Below are 18,403 nucleotides of genomic sequence, written 5' to 3' on the forward strand. Positions count from 1 at the left end.
TAGCAGAATGCAGCATGCAAGGCGCAACTCTACGTTCGAGAGCCGCTCTGACTACTATTATGGACCTGTTTCTCCGTAGTCCTAGTGTCCATTTGTCCACCAAATTTGTGAAAAGCCAAATGGTTTGCTTCCTACCAGTTGAAGATTTTCAATCTAGTAAAGTTTAAAGGGTCACAGCTTTATCATTGTTTCTACTACCGTCACACATCACCCTTTACAAAGAACCTATTAATATTATTATTGTTTTTATCATAATTATTATCTAAATTATTGAAAACATCATTATCATTTTATTTTTTATAATTATAATTATTACCATTATTATTAATATCATTATTATCATCATCCCTAGACTCACACAGACAAAGTACGACAAAAAACGATTTTATTGAGATGGAGCACCAGAAATGCAATCTACTTAGCAATGCAAGTGAAAAGAATTCATAATGCATGAACTAATTTACCCAAGCTATTGCATGGATCTACACAGCTAAAACTGAATTCTCTGCACAGAGGCCTATGCATAAACCCAACTTTAATTCAGTCTTATTGTAATTTTTACAATGTGCATGCTATGCTAGCCTGCAAAATTTGAACCAGCCAAGTTTTTTTTTCTATTTTAGCTGGCGTTTTAGCTATGATCATCAAATCAGCTGTCTTTGCAAGCCAGCATTCTGTCTGATTTTCCAGAAAATGCACTTGATCCATAAACAGTATAGGGAGACCGCAGTTCAAAGATCACACAGTCTTGAACATCCAGAGCATTATGAGCTACTGTTAAACATAAATGTTTCCAGATATGCAAGTTGTGAAATTAGGGAACCAAAGCACATTGAATAATATCTCATCCATTCATTTAAAATCCACCCATTCCACCCATTCCACCCATTCCACCCATTCCACCCATTCCGCCCATTCCACCCATTCCACCCATGCCAGCCATGTCTGCCTTGTCATCCTTGGGCTGATCAACAATGACTGTTTCTGCTGTGGTTAAGAGGGATGCAACACCTGCAGCATCTGTCACAGCTGTTCTGACAACTTTTGTGGGGTCGATGATTCCTGCTTGGATCATGTCTACATAGGTGTTGTTAAGGGCATCGTAACCTTGGTTACCTTCCATAGAGGCCACCTTAAAGAGGAAACGTAAAATAACCATGTTGGTGTGAAAAGAAAACTGCTTGTAGAACCAAAATGAAAAGAGAAACAGCTATCAAAGTACCCTAGCACCCTTTTGCTGAGTACTGAGTCAACCTGAAAACATTCTTGAAAACAAATCCCACCTTTTCCACCACAAGTGCTGCCTCTACACCAGCATTCTCTGCAATAGTCTGACATGGCTTACGCAGAGCCCGTCTGACAAGGTCTACTCCCTTGGCTTGGTCTTCACCTTCTGTCTTGATGTCATCAAGGCTGGGGATACATCTCAACAAGGCAACACCACCCCCAGGCACAAGACCTTCTTCCACAGCTGCTCTGGTGGCGTTCAAAGCATCTGTTACCCGGTCCTTCTTTTCATTCACTTCTACTTCACTGGAACCACCAATCTACAAAAGGATGATTGTTATTGGCAAGTGTGCCATAAATACTCTTACAAGCTTTGAAGGAGCTTGTCAATCTCCTGGAATGAGAGGATGGGGTTTATTGGAGAGGTACGTTAACCAAATAAGGGCTTAAAAAGACCCTCTCCCATGCCAAAATGTGACTACTAGTTTCTCTTCTGTATTGTCACCTAGAATATCATTGGTATTTCAAAGAATATTTTACAGGCTTTTAGTTACATAACACTTTGAGACTGAATTGCAAATATGGCCTTACTGACATCTAATATCTAACAAGATTTAATTTGGAAGGAGTGGAGCTTTTAGCAAAAGGGAGCCTATTTGAAACTTGACACTCTAAATGGAGGGCAATTTAGAGCCTAAAATGTATGCGAGAAAGCCATTGTGAAGAACTATACAATGTTATATAGAGCCTATGAGGCAAGTGATGAGAATAGGGTGAGTTAAATGCTAAGGGAAATCACTTTGGTAGAAAATCTTCAGAATAAGAATAGCATTCAAATTAAGCCTGTATCTTTGTACCTTCAAGATAGCAACACCATCAGAGAGCTTGGCCAGACGTTCATTTATTTTCTCTTTCTCATATTCTGAAGTTGTATTTTCAAGCTCCTCTCTGAGTTGAGCGCACCTCTTCTCAATTTCCTCTGTGCTACCCTTTCCTTTTAAGAACAGTGTGTCATCCTTAGTGATTGACACTTCTCCAACCTCACCAAGATCTTGAATTTGGACATCTTCAAGTTTTGTTTCCAGAGCATCATCTCCAAATACCATACCACCCATAGCAGTGGCCATGTCTTGCAGCGTGTTCTTGCGATTGTCACCAAAACCTGGTGCCTTCACTGCAGCCACTTGGAGACCAACTTTGAGCCTAGAGAGTGGATTTGAAGTAGTTAATGTGATAACCTCCCTGTGTACCATTGTACTAACAGTTCAAAATCATTTTAACCCTTCCTGTTAGCAACATATCCCTTTGGTTGATACAATCAGAATTCAATGTAAGTAAATAAGCATTTCTCTTTTTGTCTTAGTATTGTACTTTTTTTAAGTTTGAAGTCTGTGGACTATAAAGGAGAGTAAAATCTTTGACTGAAATTGATGTAGTTGGAAGTTTAAGGCATAAAGAGTGGAAACACAAGTGACCAAATTGTGATTGTTATACGTTGCATTGGTTGGGAAAAGAGGGCAACTTTTCCAAGCCATCTGTAATCCATAGAGAAGCTAAAACAAACAAAATGAACACAATCCATGAATATGGTTAACACCAATTCAAATTCTTAATGATGAAAGGCTGAAGGCCACTACCTGTTGAGGACAAGTGTAGTCAGAGCTTCACCATCAACATCCTCTGCTACAATAACAAGAGGTTTCCTGTGTGCATTAGCCAGCTCAAGCGCAGGAACAATCTGTTGAATGGAAGAGATCTTCTTCTGGCACAGGAGAACCAAACAATCCTGGAACTCAACCTTTTGTCCTACAAGTGGATACAGATAGAACAAAAAGTTAGATTTCATGAACAGATTGCAAGATCAGGTTGAAGTTATTCATTACCTTTTGTAGTGTTGATAAAATAGGGAGAAATGAATCCACGGTCAAACTTCATTCCTTCAATCAATTCCAACTCATCATACAGGGTCTTGCCATCCTTTAAGATAAAAAAAAATTAAATCACCTTGCATTATGTTCCCATGTTTCTCGCTGATATAAAGTAAATAATCAATAGCAAACAAGTAAAATTAGCCAGTAACCTTAACAGTGATGACTCCATTCTTGCCAACTTTTTTCATAGCTGAGGAGATCAGTTCTCCGATGCCTTTGTCGCCATTAGCAGAAATTGTTGCAACCTGAGCAATTTCTTCTGGAGTAGTAACTGGTTTGGACATTTTCTTTAGGTTTTCAACAATAGCTTCAACTGACAGCATAACACCTGCAAACAGACAACACTGGTAGTTACCTATAATCCTACGAAAAACAATGCTAGAATAGCCTTTTAATTTTAAATTAACTTCATCTCCCATGGATGACCATGACAGAATTTCTCTTTACAGTATTGATGCAATATCAAGCAGACAAGTGATGAGAATGAAGAAATATATCACTTAGGGAAATAGCAGCAGATCCAATACCAAATTCTTCAAAGTGAGATTGTTTGCTGACTAGAAATGCCTGCAAAGGTGATGTCCATTCTATTTAACTTGTAAGCTGCTTAAAGCAAAGTATACTTACCTAAATGTGTTTAAAGGAAATTAAGTGCAATCCTTTTTTTCAGTGAAATTCTCCTCACAAAAACATTGCTTGAAGGCATGTAATTCAGGGAGAACAAAATCAAATTTATTCTTTAAACCCACCTTTCCTAACCTCCTGTGGATTTGCTCCCTTGGAAACAATCTCAAAGCCTTCTTTGGCGATGGACCTGGCCAGGACAGTTGCAGTTGTTGTACCATCTCCAGCCTCTTCATTAGTGTTGTTGGCAACATCTTGCACAAGACGAGCACCAATGTTCTGATACCTGTCTTTCAGTTCAATGGCTTTGGCAACTGTTACACCATCCTTAGTGATCTTTGGGCCTCCAAAGCTTTGTTCAATTATAACATTTTTTCCCTGTAGGAAAAAAATTCAAATAAAATGTTAACTCAGGGGTCAAATATAACCTCTCTTTACCAAGTAGCTCGGAAATAAAAAAACAAGAAAATTGCTTATGGTCTCAGGTTAAAGAGAGAGGAACTCTTGAAACTTATGAGAGCAAGATGTGGAAGAGTGAATTGTCTACTGATTTAATGGGTCTCAGAAGTCTTTTTAATCCAATGAGAACATCTTTCATTGTTCCTTTGCAAAGAAATTAGCAGAGCTTAAAATTTGTCTTTCTTCATCTTAAAATGAAATCTGCTCCAGAGAGAGAGAGACTTGTCTGCCATCTAACATGGAACCACAGTAACCCCAAACCTTTGGACCCAAAGTGACTGCAACTGCATCAGCTAAGGTGTCAACTCCTTTAAGCATATTGGATCTTGCATCAGCCCCAAACTTGAGCTCCTTGGCAGACTGTTGTTGCTGTGTGGTGCTGAACCCAACAGCAAGCCGAGGGGCCAAGATTTTTGGAGTGAACAGCTGTCTGGCAGGACGGATCACACTTGATAGACGATACATTCTAAAAAAACACAAAGAAAAAGAAATTTGAGTCTGTGGTTAACATGTGACTTCTGCTTATGATATTCATACAATGTCCAGCAAACAAGCAATAAGAATGCACATCACCGATCTTACACTAAATTCTTGTAAAAAATTTACATTGAAATGTGTAGCAGCTAGAGGGGAGAATTAACAATTAGATCTTAGGAGTTAAAAGTTGCACCCCCCAATGATATATTACCGAGACCTTCATGAAATATCGAATTATCTGCAGTGAAAAAAGGAAATTACTCCGTTAGATCTTCTTTAAGTGATCTTCCAAAGATCTTGTCTAGGATCTTGGCTTCCTAATTTTTTTCAGAGAACTAACAAAACGATGAGTAGACCCAAAAAAAATTTTGCAAGGTGCAACGAACTCAGCCAACCACCACTAAGACAGAACGGCTTGGTCATGAGTATTATGCAATCTACCGAAAAGGTTGCACCAAAAAATAATGAAAGATTGGTGTTAAACATAAAAGTTTTGACTGCACCGATGGTTATAATTTTTCAGTCGCTTACAAAACTTAAACCATTGGAGGAAATCCGACCTTCTATGTGGATTACGAACAAAATCTATACCGAGTGGTTACAAAGTTGTTCTTTTTAAATTTCTTCCAGAGAGTATGACAAAGCGAAAAAAAATTCACACCAAGATCGGGGTTAAGTAAGAACGAAACACAACCATTGTGGAAATTTTCTGCTTAAAATCGGGGTTCTCTAGAGAAGAAATCGTGATTTCCGAAAAAAAATTACCCTGAAGCACGTGTGCGGTACATATGTATTCCGAGTCTGACATATTGCGAGAAATTACCGTCATTTAAAATTCTCACTCTCTGTAAAGTAAGTTGTAACTGATCAGAATACATACCTGAAGTATACTATTTAGCGATCTAGAGTTCAAAACTTGAAAGGAGCACGAAATTGTGCAAACTTCGAAGACCAACGGTGGCTAAATGTGCCTCGCTATCCCACGTGCAGAAAAGGACGAAGACGAGAACCTGCAATCGGCATGCTCCGTGCAGGGGCAACTATTTTCCTCCAGGGGAGGGTAATTTATGTGCAATTTGCAAAGTTATAAATATTCCCAATACTGATATTTTTGACATATTTAATGTTTTCAGGCTTTAAATATATCTCTTAGAATCTTCAGGTAAATTACATGGTTTCTCTGAAAATACATTTCGGAAGTGTTAACTAATTTAAAAAGTGTAATCCTACCAGTCCCCTCCCTAAATGAAAAGTATGACACACCACTTGATGCAATTGACGACTGCGCAGTAAACGGTCGATTTACACGTGTGGAGAATATTTTCCACGGTGCAGAGGCCTTGTGCTTTTTTTCCTGTGAAATGGTAAGTAATTCCTCATCTTTTGATTACAAATTTAAAATTTTGACGGATATGAAGTCTCACTTTGGGGATCTTCAAATTTTTCAAAATTTTATGGATCGATTTACGTGACTGAAGTCAATTTGTTACTAGAGTAGCTTGTGATGTAGTCAGAGGTGGTTTATAACGTAATCGAATATTTAACCCAAGGCTTTCTTTCAATTCATTCTTGTACATATTTAACATTATTTTTATACGTCGTATTTTTAAAGGAAAAAGTGTTCGCGTCAGTACCTTAATCTACAAATTTAAGAGATAACTTTATGCGTATAATGCACTGTGTTCATCTGTGCAATAGTTTTACAGTATTGCATAAGAGATCTTTCCCATGTGTTTCTTTCTCTCCTCCAGGCTAATGTAAGAAAATTCAAGCCTCTCTTTGACAGGATCTTGGTTGAAAAATTCCTCCCAGAAGTGGTGAGAAGACAGTGGATCAAATATTTTGTTCATACTATTGGCAATTTCTGAATTCTTTTATCCCCACCTTCCAAATGAGGATAAGAACAAAACCTTCTTGTGAAAATGAGCTCAATTTACTTAAGTATAAAGTATAGTTTTCACATCAAAGGCTTTCCATGTATCCTCAAATGACATTCCTTGGTCTTTTGTGGCATGTCTCTACAATGCATGGTATCACAGGTGACTTGTCCACACACATCAAAAAATGGCATCAGGGGAGGGGGCTGGATGGGCCTTGGGAGAATAAGGAATGATGGGTATAAATGATGGGGTGGAAGCCCAGGAACTGTAAGGGCTGGTTATTGAAAGAAAGTTTAGCTGTTGTTGAACAAAACCACATCCCAAACTATCTTTGATTAAGCTGAATCTTCTATCTGAACACTTATTTTTGTGACTAGTGTCAAGAGGGCTGAAAGCTGACCATGGAAGGACATTTATTTAACTAGAGAGCATCTCTGAGGTCCACAGCTTGCATAAAAACCACAGTTTGGATTAAACCTCTTGTAAATAACCAGCCAGAGTTTGATAGGGAGGTTGGGAAAAGGGGTATGGTAAAATTTAAACAGTCATCCAAAACTATTTTCCCCCTCCAATCTATCATCAACCTTTGCCTGAGATTGAAATCCTCATACTAAGGTGAAGTTATGTGATCATTAGAGAACTGAAGAGATTAAAAATCAGTAAAAGTTTGAGGAAGTTTCCCTCCATGACTGAGAGCTTGTATGGAGTAGGCACAGATTCAGACCCACTCTTGCTATTTCTTGATTTAAGTACTGATAAACAGCTATTAGGCAAAGTCAGTTTTAACTCAAAGTATATGTTGTGATTCAATTTTATCCTTGGTTCAAATTTACTTTTCCTTTGTTGCAAACTCATTATCATACATTACAATACTCAAAAACAAAAGAAAAAAAAATTAATCAAGGATAAAATTGAACCACAACATACACATGCAGGCGGTATTCAAGATGGCAACTGATATTTGACTCTGTATTTTCTGTAGAAAACAAAAGGAGGTGTTCTCCTTCCTGAGAAAGGCCAAGGCAAAGTGTTAGAGGGTACTGTTGTGGCTGCTGGCCCTGGAAACTGGGATCACAAAGTAAAAGCTTTTTCCCTGCTTACAAAGTGAAATAAATCATCACAGCTAGTCAATTGTTTTTGAAATAGGGAGATAGTCATAATAGTCTGTAGCACCTAGCAAATGTATCTACCCTCTCCTTAACCCTTACACCCCCAAAGAGTGCCAAGCATTAAATTTCTCCTTACAATATCACTCAAACTTTAAGGTCACAAGGACAAATTTAAGGAAATAGTCATCAGTTAGAGAAGCTCTTGATTGTTACGCAAATTCTCATCGTCAGCACCCTAAGAAATGTCCACAGAACAGTACAGAGAAATAACCCTTTAACCCCTAAGAGTGATTGGCAGCTTATTCCTCCTGGACATATCACCCTTGAATCAAACATTAATGTTACAAGAATAAAGAATTTGATCGTTCAACAAATTCACCTTTGCAGCTTTTTAGTAAATGTATGGTGAACAGTATGGAGAATATTCTTATTGATGTTTGTGTGGGTTAATTGGGTTAACTAACTGTTAATCATTGTGAAGTACAGTGTTTTGAAAGGGTTAAACCAAAATACTTTGTTTTGTTTTTAGAATAACCAAAGGATAGAAGTTAATGTCAAGGTGGGAGACAAGGTTTTACTACCAGAATATGGAGGAACAAAAATAAATTTGGATGAAAAGGTAGGTGTTGTTGATGGTAGCCTGTAATCTTCCTGTTTTTTGTTTTTTGGATGAAATAAGGCATTACCATATTATCAAATATAAACAGCCCCACATGTGTAATCCCACAGAAAACCATAGAGAAAGTTTGGGTGTGTATTGCTGGACAATTTGATGCAAGCCACTCAAAAAAAAAAAAAGCCATCTGACCCTCAGCATCTGCACATCTCTTTGCATATTCTGAGAACAAGAACATTGTGGATTTCAAGTTGGACCAAGAAAATGAGAAAATGATCAAGTTGCATTTCTCTATGAATTTATGAGTTCCTTTTTCTTACTCAAAGAAATGAAGGTTATTTAAGTTTTGGCAAGTACTACCTAATTAGGTTGGGGGAAAAAAATGTTCAAAATTTTGATCTCTCAGTGGCCATAGGATAAAATGCTTATTAACTGCATTTCGTCTGGCCAGATGAGAAAATAGCTGGCTTTGGGTTATAATGCACCAACCTTTGGCCCTCCCAGCCACTCAGTCAATAAGTACATAAAACAAAGTTGCACTAAATGCTGGACATATTCACTTAGTGTGGACTAACAGGAATGTTCTCTTCTTAACAGGAATACTTCATCTACCGTGACACTGACATCTTGGGGATTTTTGAGTAATGCCAGCTGCTATTTGATTATGTAGTGGTGGTGCTGCTAGAGAAGAAAAGAATCACATTCTTGGAAATTACTGTTACTTTAGCTGTGAAATAACTAAAACTGTTAATCATTGTGAAGTACAGTGTTCTCTTGTTAAACAACTTGTCTGAACCTCTTTTCTATACACGGGAAAGCCTTGCCACAATTTCAGTATTGAAAACAAAATTTCAAGACAGTCTAGCTAAGTAGTCTTTTTATAATTATTTAATATTTGTAATAAGCATACTGCTCACTAATTTTAAGTACACTTTTTTTTGCTTTTTTGAGCTGGTTGAAAGCCAGTTGTTTAACAGTGCAAGAGTTTGACCTCAATAAAGTTTTGGTGTTGTTTTCATGATCATCTTTTTTAATTGTGTGTTGTTTCTTAGTTGTTGTGAAGGATGCAAAGACTTTGAAAGATTGAACTGCCCTTTTTTTTAAGTTTACACAAATGCTGGGAAACATAAATTGATCAAGTGTTGAAAGTGATTGGTAATGGCACTTAATTTTGTTATGCTGCATCCTGCAATTTTTTTTAAAGTTTTTTCAACTTTACACTTAACAATACCATTATATGCGAGACAGAAGATACATTACAGCACTATTGTGAGGAGCTAGTTTTTATTTGGGAAATTCTGTGTAACTTGTACAAAATTATTCTCGTATCAAGAACTTTGGACATAAATTGTGAGAAGAATATGCTATTATCAAGGTAAATTACTGCATGGGTACAATATGATTTCCCTTTATCCTTCAATCCATGTGTTATCACTACCTACACTTCACTCTTAAATACCGAGTCTATTTTGTTTTGTTAATAAAAAGTGCAGTCAAAGTGTCAATAACACTGAATTATCCAATACAATTTTTCCTGTACTATACTTATTATATCCAGTTGAAGCACACAAAAGAAAGTTTAGAGAAGAGAAAATGAAAATTTGAAAAAAAAAAAAGTTTCTAAAAACAACACTGGGTGTTTTATCGTTGCAGTTCCGTTTCCTTTAAGCAGACCAGCAGCAAAGATCCATATTTTGTTTTGAAAGTATTCGGGAGTGCCTATGAAGCACCAACAGCTGATTTAAGCAATTCCGTTGTCATGCTCTTCGGGCGTTCAATTGGGAGACCCAGGGCACGAGACCAGACTAATGATGAAAGCACACCCAGGGCACGCGATACACCAAACAAAACAGTGTAGTAGTTCATTTCTGTCAAACCATAGTGCTGTAATCAAAACAAAAGATGACTAAGTAAACACATGAAATTGCAGGTCTCAGCTCAAAATCCAGGGCATTCTGTTTTCATTTCCTGATATCTTCATTGTTTGAAGTTCAAAACTGTCAAAATCTTGATCTAGAACATGGCAAAAAAAATCATCCTGTCTGGCCCAGAAAGTGACCATGTCTTTTAAGAAACAGACCCCAAAGCATTTAAACAGTTACATGAAATTGTCAATTACACACTCATCATTATCATCATTGTTATTAATAGTCAGAATGATAATAATTTAATAGAATGATATCATTTTTGTTGAGGGGGAAAATTATTTTCTGACCCACAAACAAGGCAAGGTCTTCCAACAATGTGGAAGGCACCTACCAAACACTGCAGATATTTGATAAAAAAATATTTGCCATTTTTCACTTTCTTCAACTTCCTAACCTATTACATTCTTGCTTCCCATCCAATCCTCTGTCAAACCTCCCTCCCAACTCCTTTACTCCAAGGTCCCTGCCCCAGATTCCTCTACATTTCAATTACCTGAAGAAGAACTCCACTATGAGCATCAACATTAGGCCAAGGGTTCTTTGCTTTTCCTTGCTCCAGTAAAACATTTGGAACAATTTCATACAGCTGACCACAAAGTTTGAACAGGGGATCATCTGGCAAATGCTTTAAGCTAAATTCTCTCTGGGCTGTGTAACGAGGGTCTGTCTTTCTCAAAACTGCATGTCCAAAACCAGGCACAACTTGCTGTTAAGAAAAAAAAGGAAAAAAGAACAAGGTTGCTACATGCAATTTGTATACGGTATCAATAAGCTGCAAAATTAAACACCCATTTTGATTGTTTTTTTACTCATGATTAAAAGGGTAAACAACCAGTGCCCATCAACCAAAAAGTAAAGTGGCAGAAATCCCTGCATGGTACTTACCCCACCAGACAGAGTGTTCCAGACATATTCCCTAACTTTCTCTGTAGATGGGTTGTCTCCTACATCTTTCAGCATGTTTGTGGTCCAGATTAAGACTTCCTGAAAAACAAAAAAGTGTAATATAATGAAATTTGTATGTAATATAATGATTATCTATTGTCAACCATCAATCAAATTCATAGACAGAGGTGACAAAAGCACCCTTTTAAAATCAGTATGACTTAATTTCCTACGAAATTCAATTGTATATTCAACAGTTATTTATTAGTACACTACAGGGTTGAAATTTTCCTTGCCAATGCATCTTCATTCAAAAGATTTCTTACAGTGTTCCTTTGGAGTGACAAGTTATGCATGCTCCTAGACAATTTAATTCCCATGAGTGACCAAGACAGAATTTCTCCTCACAATATCAATACAGTATCAACCGAACAAGTGATGAGAATAAAGAAAAATATCGATTTGGAGATACTTAATTGATCCAAAACTAAATTCTCTGAACTGACACTATGAGAATTGTATGGCAAACAGGAGAATTACAAATGTGATCTGGGAGTGAAAGGGTTAAAAGTATTTCTTTCCACCTAAAACACATTTCACGTACTCTGAAACAAGAATTATCTTTAGTAGATACCAGTATAAGGCTCATTTTTACAAAAATGAAAAAAAGATTCAAAGAACAAATCCCAACAAATCACTCCTGAAATTTTGTAGAATCCAGGCAAGTTTGTTCTATTTTTACATGTCAATAAATGTTTGTCACATGGTGCTGTTTTCAACAATGGGCTATTTTCCCCATAAAAGTAGGCTGAAAAAATATGTGAACAGCCAGTGGCTGTGAGCTCATTTGAAAACACAGGTACTGACCTGATTAGCCAAGCCATGAAGAGGTCCTGCCAGACCATTCATACCAGCAGCAAGGCACAGATAGGGATCTGACAGAGCACTGCCAACAAGGTGGGTGGTATGAGCACTGACATTTCCTCCTTCATGATCAGCATGCAGAACAAGGTACAGCCGCATCATCTCGTGAAACATAGGATCCTCAAAACCAAGCATGCTAGATAAGTTATCAGCCCAATCTTTGCCTGGATCCACTGGTGTGACTTTTCCATCCTTAAACACATTTCTGTATATGTACGCTGCCACTGTTGTGATCTTGGCTGTCACATCCATGGCATCATCAAAAGTAAACTGCGAAGAGAGAATAAAATGTTCAGAGGTTTGGGAGTAAGGAACTTTAAAGAAATGTCAATCTTTTTGGATGGTGACAAATAAAGCCTAGATTTTAATAATAATAATAATAATAATAATAATAATGTTCGTTCACTTTTTGTTGCTATTCTGCTTTGCTTTCCATTACCATTTCTTGTGCTGATTTTAGATACATGAAATTCATATATTTGCACTGTGGTGAAGAAAGAAAATTAAGAGATCATGCAGCTAAGAACACTACAGAACTAGTAATTGAAACATAGGACCAGAAAAAAAAATTCAGGCCCTTACGGGATTTGAACCCATGACCTCTGCAATACCAGTGTAACACTCTACCAACTGAGCTAATGAGCCAACTGGGAGCTGGTCAATGTGTTGGGTCCAAATAAGACAAAATTTCTTGTGCTATTGATCTTTAGCCTCAGAGTATTTTTTTTTCTAATCTGTTCTAGAAACCACTGGTTACAGGTAAAAGAAAAACTACATTTCAAAGTAGAAGTTACTTCAAAATAAAATTATATGTCAGACTGTGTGTATTCTCTGCTGACAATCTACTAATAGTGCTTTCCTTGAAATATAGCAAAAATAGGTAGTTTAGAATGGCAGTCATGTAGTTTTGAGGGCCTTAAAGGCATCCTGTTCCTTGGCAAGCATGGGCTCCCTGGGAAATTTTGAAGCTCTTCTTCTGTATTTTGAGGTCTTTTCAGACTCATGTTACTTCTTTGTTCCTAAAAGTCATTTAATTTGAACAAATTCGAAGATAGCTATGTGTTTGTTGAGAGTACAGTGATATTGGTGTGAAGGCTACAAGTAGGTAGTCAGGTCTTCACAAGCAGGTAGATCTCCCCCCCCCCCCCCTTCAATACCTGCTACAATTAAAACTCCTGAATTTAAGATATGTACTAGAAGTAATCTTCATCAGGCTTTACCTCCCAGTATTTTGCTTTAGGAGCTCCACCTGCGTATGCCTTGGTGAATTTACTCTCGCTGTTCATGGCTGTGATTGCTGCACTAAACTGGCTCATTGGATGCAGAGTCTCAGGAAAGTTGTTCAACATCTGTACAACATGTGGCGGCAAGTCAGCATTGGCAGCCCATTCTTTGGACAAGTTGTCAACCTATTTTGGTTACAAATGAATGAAAAAAACCTCAAAACCATTTCCCTCACATTGTAAATTTACCTGGGCCAAGTATATAATGCTTTTAAATGAATAAATCACGATCTAGAGAATGGCGTTGACAGAAGTTACAACACTCTCTAGAGGATAGTTGATTTATCCAGTAAGCATTGTCCATCTGTCAAGAAAGTGTTTCTAAATGGAAAACTAGTTATCATGGTGATATTTGACATTTGCAAGCCAGCTTGCAAGTGGATTATTCCATATGCTAGTGGCAGTGTTTGGATAGAAAGCTGCATTTTGAGGATTTCTGTATTACCATGTAGCCATTTTCTTTGTGTTGTCAGCCCAGTATTTAATGAAGAGTCTTTTTTTACCCCTTCAAGAATATATAAGATAGAAAAATAGAGATACATGTATGTTATATTATTAAGTTATGGGTTTTGAGTTTATGGATGTGTTTGTGCACAATTAATAATGGAGACTGAAAAAATGAAAACCCAACATTAGATCATCTGTAGTATGACCCTTCGAAACACAATTCAGTGACACTTCTTTAGTCTTTAACACCCTTTAATCAGTGTGAATATTCTACATCCTGTTCTCTATACATTTCCTAAGGTGCAGAAAAGGAGAATTTATATTAACAATCATGAGCTTTCTTCAGTTGGGAATCATTTGCTTCCTTCTCTTGACCTGTGATCTAGGGGTTACATTGTAACCCCTAGATGAACCCCTTATGAACCAGAAAAAGATGTGACCACAAGAAGGAAATTGACATGTTTGCACCTAACTGAAAAATGGAGTCTTTATTTTCCCTTATGGTAATGTCACTTTACATTATGTGAATCAGGATTAAGTGTCCACTAAAGCAAGAGGAAAAAAACAATTGAAGGTTGTGCTGGAGGGGGGGCACACATTTCCAAAATAGCAAAGTGTCCATAATAACGGGAGTTTATTTCAGTCATTTCTTTGAGCATTTTGCCAGGGAGGCTGGCTCTTCTCTGTAATGGCAAGGTGTCTGTAATAGTGAGGTGTCTACAGGGCAAGATTCAACTTTATACTCTTGAGTAAATAGATGTACTGTAGAAGTTAGGAGTCTTCTCCAAAAATACAACTCAGGAACCTGGGCCTCCTTCATCCTGAGACCAGTGCCCAAGCCTCAGGACTACAGTGTTTCCTTTAGAAAAGTTGCAATCCAATAACCAATAAAAATTCATCAAACGCACCTGCTGTTTTGTTGGTATTTCTCCTGTCATAAGTAACCAAAATATTCCTTCTGGCAAAGGTTCCTCACCACCATCTGCCTTAGGCAAAAGCTTCAGAGAAAGTCAAAAGAAGATCTTCTATCAGATGGAACACATTCAGAACTACTTTTCTGTAACATTTCTTTAATATCTAATATTAGCAGTTTTTCATGTGTGTTGATTAGCCAGCTCAAAAGTGAATAGCAAGTACTGTTCACCTCTGAGCAGCTAAAGAGACAAAACTGCACATCAAGAGTTAAATTTATGTCTAATTTTTTGGTATACCAAGAGAAATAAACTAGTTTTTTTGGAATCTGCGTTGCATATACTATAATAGTCATTCATCTCAGTGTCGGTGAAGTTGGAGGATATTTACCTTGCTGCAAATACACACTACTATTCACCTCCACTTTGGTGAATACTTGTAAATTATAATGATGAGAAAAAAAATAACTAACTATTTTTAACTATTCTTTTGAGAAAAACAAGAACAGTCACCTTTACAACTGCAAACAATGAATAACTTCCATATATAAATATGCATTAAATGATAGAACATACCTTTTGGCATTCTGGAATTGTATAGCCTCGGAACCTAATCCCCTAAAAGAAATTGAAGGAAAAATTACATACCCTTATAAATGTGCTGAACTTCTTTAATCTGACATGCAATTATTGTATGGTAAGGAAATCAGACATTGCTCAAAATGGAGCTTTTAGCGTTAAAAAACTTAATATCAAGTTAATATCCTGCTTTCTTATCCTCTCAGTTTCTTGAAACTGTTGTTAACTTAAACAGAATTTAGACTAACATAGACTATTATTGATGGTTTTAGACCCAATTTTTCAAACCTTCCAAGACAAGCCAATTTCCTTTTCCTAAGAGGTTCACAAAATCTAGATTTCAATGAGTTGTCCAAAGTACTCCACACAAGCTGTATCTCGGACCTTACCCATACATTGCAATTATTAGATAATGGTAAGTAATTCATATGAATGTTAAAAGTATTGGTGTTCTCTTCAGACTTAAAAGACGAAGGTTGAGTCAGTTTCCTCACTTTCTCGCGCATCCACAGTAATAGCTCACAAAACCAACTCAAGACCACCAAAATTGGTCTGTTGTAGGCTAATATTATATTGGAATAATGTATTCTGAGATTTGCACAGTATATTTTGATGATTGTAAATAGCACACCGTACTGAACTGTGTTACTGGATGTTGAAAAAATGATTAGTGAAATTACTGACCATTAGGTAATAGTCACAGAACATTGTTTTTATTCTGGATTTAACCAAAACAATAACAAAATTCTCAAAGTGATTGGTTATCACCAGCCCAATTTGAACACCAGTAGGACAGTGTACACATCATGCTTGTAATTGGACAGTGCAATAGGACAGTTAAAGGGACAGTTATCATGTCATACCTGAGCAAGTGGACAGAATGAGTCATGTACATGCACTGTTGTCTTGCATTTTTGCCGAGTTAATTTTTTTTTTTTGTGTGCAAACGGTGTCTAGTTTCTTTTTCAAATTTTGTAATACTTTTGATTAATTGGTAACAGGACTGCATGTCTTCCAATTCTGTCCGTAATCATACTTGTGTGAACAAATCAGACTCCCACTTTGCGATTGTCTAATCACTGGTATGATTAAAGACAGAATTGGACTACACCTGGTTCTATTACTATTATAGATTTTTCTTTCAATACCTCATTTGAATCTAAGTGTGAGGTTTCTGTAACCAAACCTTTGATACCTCGCATACCACCATAAACCTATAAAAAACAATTCAGGGCACCCTTATCAATGTCAATCTAACCTAACTTACTGCTAATTAAAGTAGTATGCATCATAAAACATATAATTTATATCAATGGCATAAGATTTTATTGTTATATCATAAAAATTACAATTTACTAGGTTTAACCCCTGAACTCCCAATTGAGTGACCATGGCAGAATTTCTCCATTCAGTATCAATACAAAATCACACAGACAAGTAATGAGAATAAAGAAAAATATCAATTTGAAGATTATCAGTTGATCAAATACAAAATTCTCCAAGCCAACATCATAAGAATTGTATAGAAAACAGTCAGGAGAATTACTATTTTGATCCTGGGAGTGAAAGTGTTAAGTATTAGTAGAAGTGGTACAATATAAATGCTTAAATAGTTGTGTTAAGTTTAATGTTTCTGATTGAACAATATAATGTCACATTTAACAGCACCAGAAACCACAACCACAGCTTGCCCAAAATCCTTCCCTGATGTTTTGCTTAACATGTGAGCAACTGTTGTAATGATCAGATTTTAAGGATCAAAAAAGAGGTAAAATTTCCGCACAGCCCCATACTTCATTATGCATTCAGTTCTTGAATAGAGAAAACAATGACTATAACAATACATTGCCATTGGGAAAACAGATTTGTTTTACAATAGCATGGGGCTGTGCGGAAATTTTACCAAAAAAGATAATAGAATTTGAGATGGACAAGCAAAATTGTGCAAGTTTAGTTACTACATCACCGGTAAATCAATCTCCAGTTGAAAGAACAATTTATCGAAACAATACTGACTAATATTCAATATTAATGATCAAATATCATGATAATTCGAGCTAAATTAATACTACACCAAAATAACAGTAAAAAAAACTTTCGATTCACTTTAAAAGTATGACCATTAGCACTAAATTCTACAATAAACCACAATCAGATTGCCCTCTCAGTACTCTGGTTCAACTATAGATCTAGGCATTGAACTAGAAGGAAAAAATTAACCGATGAACCTTTTAATCTATAATTTTTATATTAAAATCCAACACCAAACGAAGGAAAACAAACGGGGAAACAGAGATCTTATAAGATGACTTTGGATAAGACAGTTTAAATGATAGTAAAAATAGGCCTTTATACCCTAACGTGACAAAAATCTAACAGAAAATGTGACGCAATTTCTTCAAATCGTGACATGGAGTGTGAAAAGTACCTGGTCAACTGTGTACTCCCCCAAAGATTTATCGCCGTAAGTTTTCCGGAATTCCGCAACTTCCTTCTGTTTCTCCGGGACTATGCGATACATTGTTTCTTTCAAGCTCTGGAAAAGAAAATTAACGGATATTTTTCAAGTTACGAATTGCCAGAGAAGAACGAAGCGAAAGTTTCCAATTAATTATAAGGAAGTCAACATCACTATTCAGAGTGATAGGATATTAAATGGGACGTACCAAAGTTTGAGCTTGCGTCGACTGGAGTCGTACCAAACTGCCTATCAGCCCTTGTTGAAGAGTTTGCTACATAATAATTGCAAAACAAAGTAAAAAAAATACAGATATTGGTAACAACGATAATGGAAACTGCTAACGGCGTCTCTTGTTATCACATGCAGTACACGCATGTTGATTCGCAAAGTACTCATTTTTTAGAACAGATCTGAGGAACATAATTAGACAACAGCGAGTTGAGACTGTAAAGAAGCTTACCGTTGTCTGTCCAAGTCTGGAAAACTGTTTCCACGTTCTTAAAACATTCATTTTGAAAACTAAATCTTAGCGATCCACTCCAACTCTAATCCCTTCCTCTCCGACCAAGCGACTGTGCGAGGTAGACGTCATAAGAAACGGAGAGGGACTACGTACTAGTGGTGATTCAACCGGAGAAGATCTATTTCCTTCCTGTTACCTT

At 36.7% G+C, this 18,403-nt stretch overlaps 3 protein-coding genes across 3 annotated transcripts; 1 reads left to right on the top strand and 2 right to left on the bottom strand.

Annotated features, from left to right (window-relative positions):
• Positions 1 to 368: 368 nt before the first annotated feature.
• LOC131776131 (heat shock protein 60A-like) lies at positions 369 to 5,738 on the bottom strand. The gene is made up of 9 exons (XM_059092272.2): positions 5,599 to 5,738; positions 4,503 to 4,707; positions 3,908 to 4,160; positions 3,308 to 3,486; positions 3,111 to 3,204; positions 2,865 to 3,033; positions 2,085 to 2,430; positions 1,284 to 1,547; positions 369 to 1,132 (listed from the first exon to the last, which is right to left on the bottom strand). Exons 2-9 carry the CDS (start codon positions 4,704 to 4,706, stop codon positions 857 to 859), a joined length of 1,785 nt encoding a protein of 594 aa, XP_058948255.2. The 5' UTR covers position 4,707; positions 5,599 to 5,738; the 3' UTR covers positions 369 to 856.
• Positions 5,739 to 6,015: 277 nt separating this feature from the next.
• LOC131776186 (10 kDa heat shock protein, mitochondrial-like) lies at positions 6,016 to 9,341 on the top strand. The gene is made up of 5 exons (XM_059092352.2): positions 6,016 to 6,082; positions 6,470 to 6,535; positions 7,581 to 7,676; positions 8,237 to 8,326; positions 8,921 to 9,341. Exons 1-5 carry the CDS (start codon positions 6,080 to 6,082, stop codon positions 8,966 to 8,968), a joined length of 303 nt encoding a protein of 100 aa, XP_058948335.2. The 5' UTR covers positions 6,016 to 6,079; the 3' UTR covers positions 8,969 to 9,341.
• A 249-nt stretch (positions 9,342 to 9,590) lies between these two features.
• Positions 9,591 to 18,329, bottom strand: LOC131776136 (citrate synthase, mitochondrial-like). Its single transcript, XM_059092277.2, has 11 exons — positions 18,202 to 18,329; positions 17,947 to 18,012; positions 17,709 to 17,816; positions 16,429 to 16,494; positions 15,278 to 15,319; positions 14,699 to 14,788; positions 13,281 to 13,469; positions 12,004 to 12,330; positions 11,137 to 11,235; positions 10,745 to 10,957; positions 9,591 to 10,207 (listed from the first exon to the last, which is right to left on the bottom strand). Exons 1-11 carry the CDS (start codon positions 18,250 to 18,252, stop codon positions 10,043 to 10,045), a joined length of 1,416 nt encoding a protein of 471 aa, XP_058948260.2. The 5' UTR covers positions 18,253 to 18,329; the 3' UTR covers positions 9,591 to 10,042.
• Positions 18,330 to 18,403: the final 74 nt, after the last annotated feature.

Source organism: Pocillopora verrucosa, chromosome 10, assembly GCF_036669915.1.
Source record: "Pocillopora verrucosa isolate sample1 chromosome 10, ASM3666991v2, whole genome shotgun sequence".
Taxonomy (NCBI): domain Eukaryota; kingdom Metazoa; phylum Cnidaria; class Anthozoa; order Scleractinia; family Pocilloporidae; genus Pocillopora; species Pocillopora verrucosa.

What these genes read in the sequence shown, in the direction of transcription:
- LOC131776131 (XM_059092272.2), bottom strand. Translation starts at nt 4,706, where the DNA reads ATGTATCGTCTATCAAGTGTGATCCGTCCTGCCAGACAGCTGTTCACT. An exon ending in ATGGAGTCATCACTGTTAAG is followed by an intron (nt 3,205 to 3,307) that starts GTTACTGGCTAA and finishes TTTATCTTAAAG; the next exon opens with GATGGCAAGACCCTGTATGA. An exon ending in ATGGTGTTGCTATCTTGAAG is followed by an intron (nt 1,548 to 2,084) that starts GTACAAAGATAC and finishes ATCCTTTTGTAG; the next exon opens with ATTGGTGGTTCCAGTGAAGT.
- LOC131776186 (XM_059092352.2), top strand. An exon ending in AAAAATTCCTCCCAGAAGTG is followed by an intron (nt 6,536 to 7,580) that starts GTGAGAAGACAG and finishes TATTTTCTGTAG; the next exon opens with AAAACAAAAGGAGGTGTTCT. An exon ending in CTGGAAACTGGGATCACAAA is followed by an intron (nt 7,677 to 8,236) that starts GTAAAAGCTTTT and finishes TTTTGTTTTTAG; the next exon opens with AATAACCAAAGGATAGAAGT.
- LOC131776136 (XM_059092277.2), bottom strand. Translation starts at nt 18,252, where the DNA reads ATGAATGTTTTAAGAACGTGGAAACAGTTTTCCAGACTTGGACAGACA. An exon ending in AAATACCAACAAAACAGCAG is followed by an intron (nt 13,470 to 14,698) that starts GTGCGTTTGATG and finishes TAACCAAAATAG; the next exon opens with GTTGACAACTTGTCCAAAGA. An exon ending in ATAGTGGAGTTCTTCTTCAG is followed by an intron (nt 10,208 to 10,744) that starts GTAATTGAAATG and finishes TTTTGATTACAG; the next exon opens with CACTATGGTTTGACAGAAAT.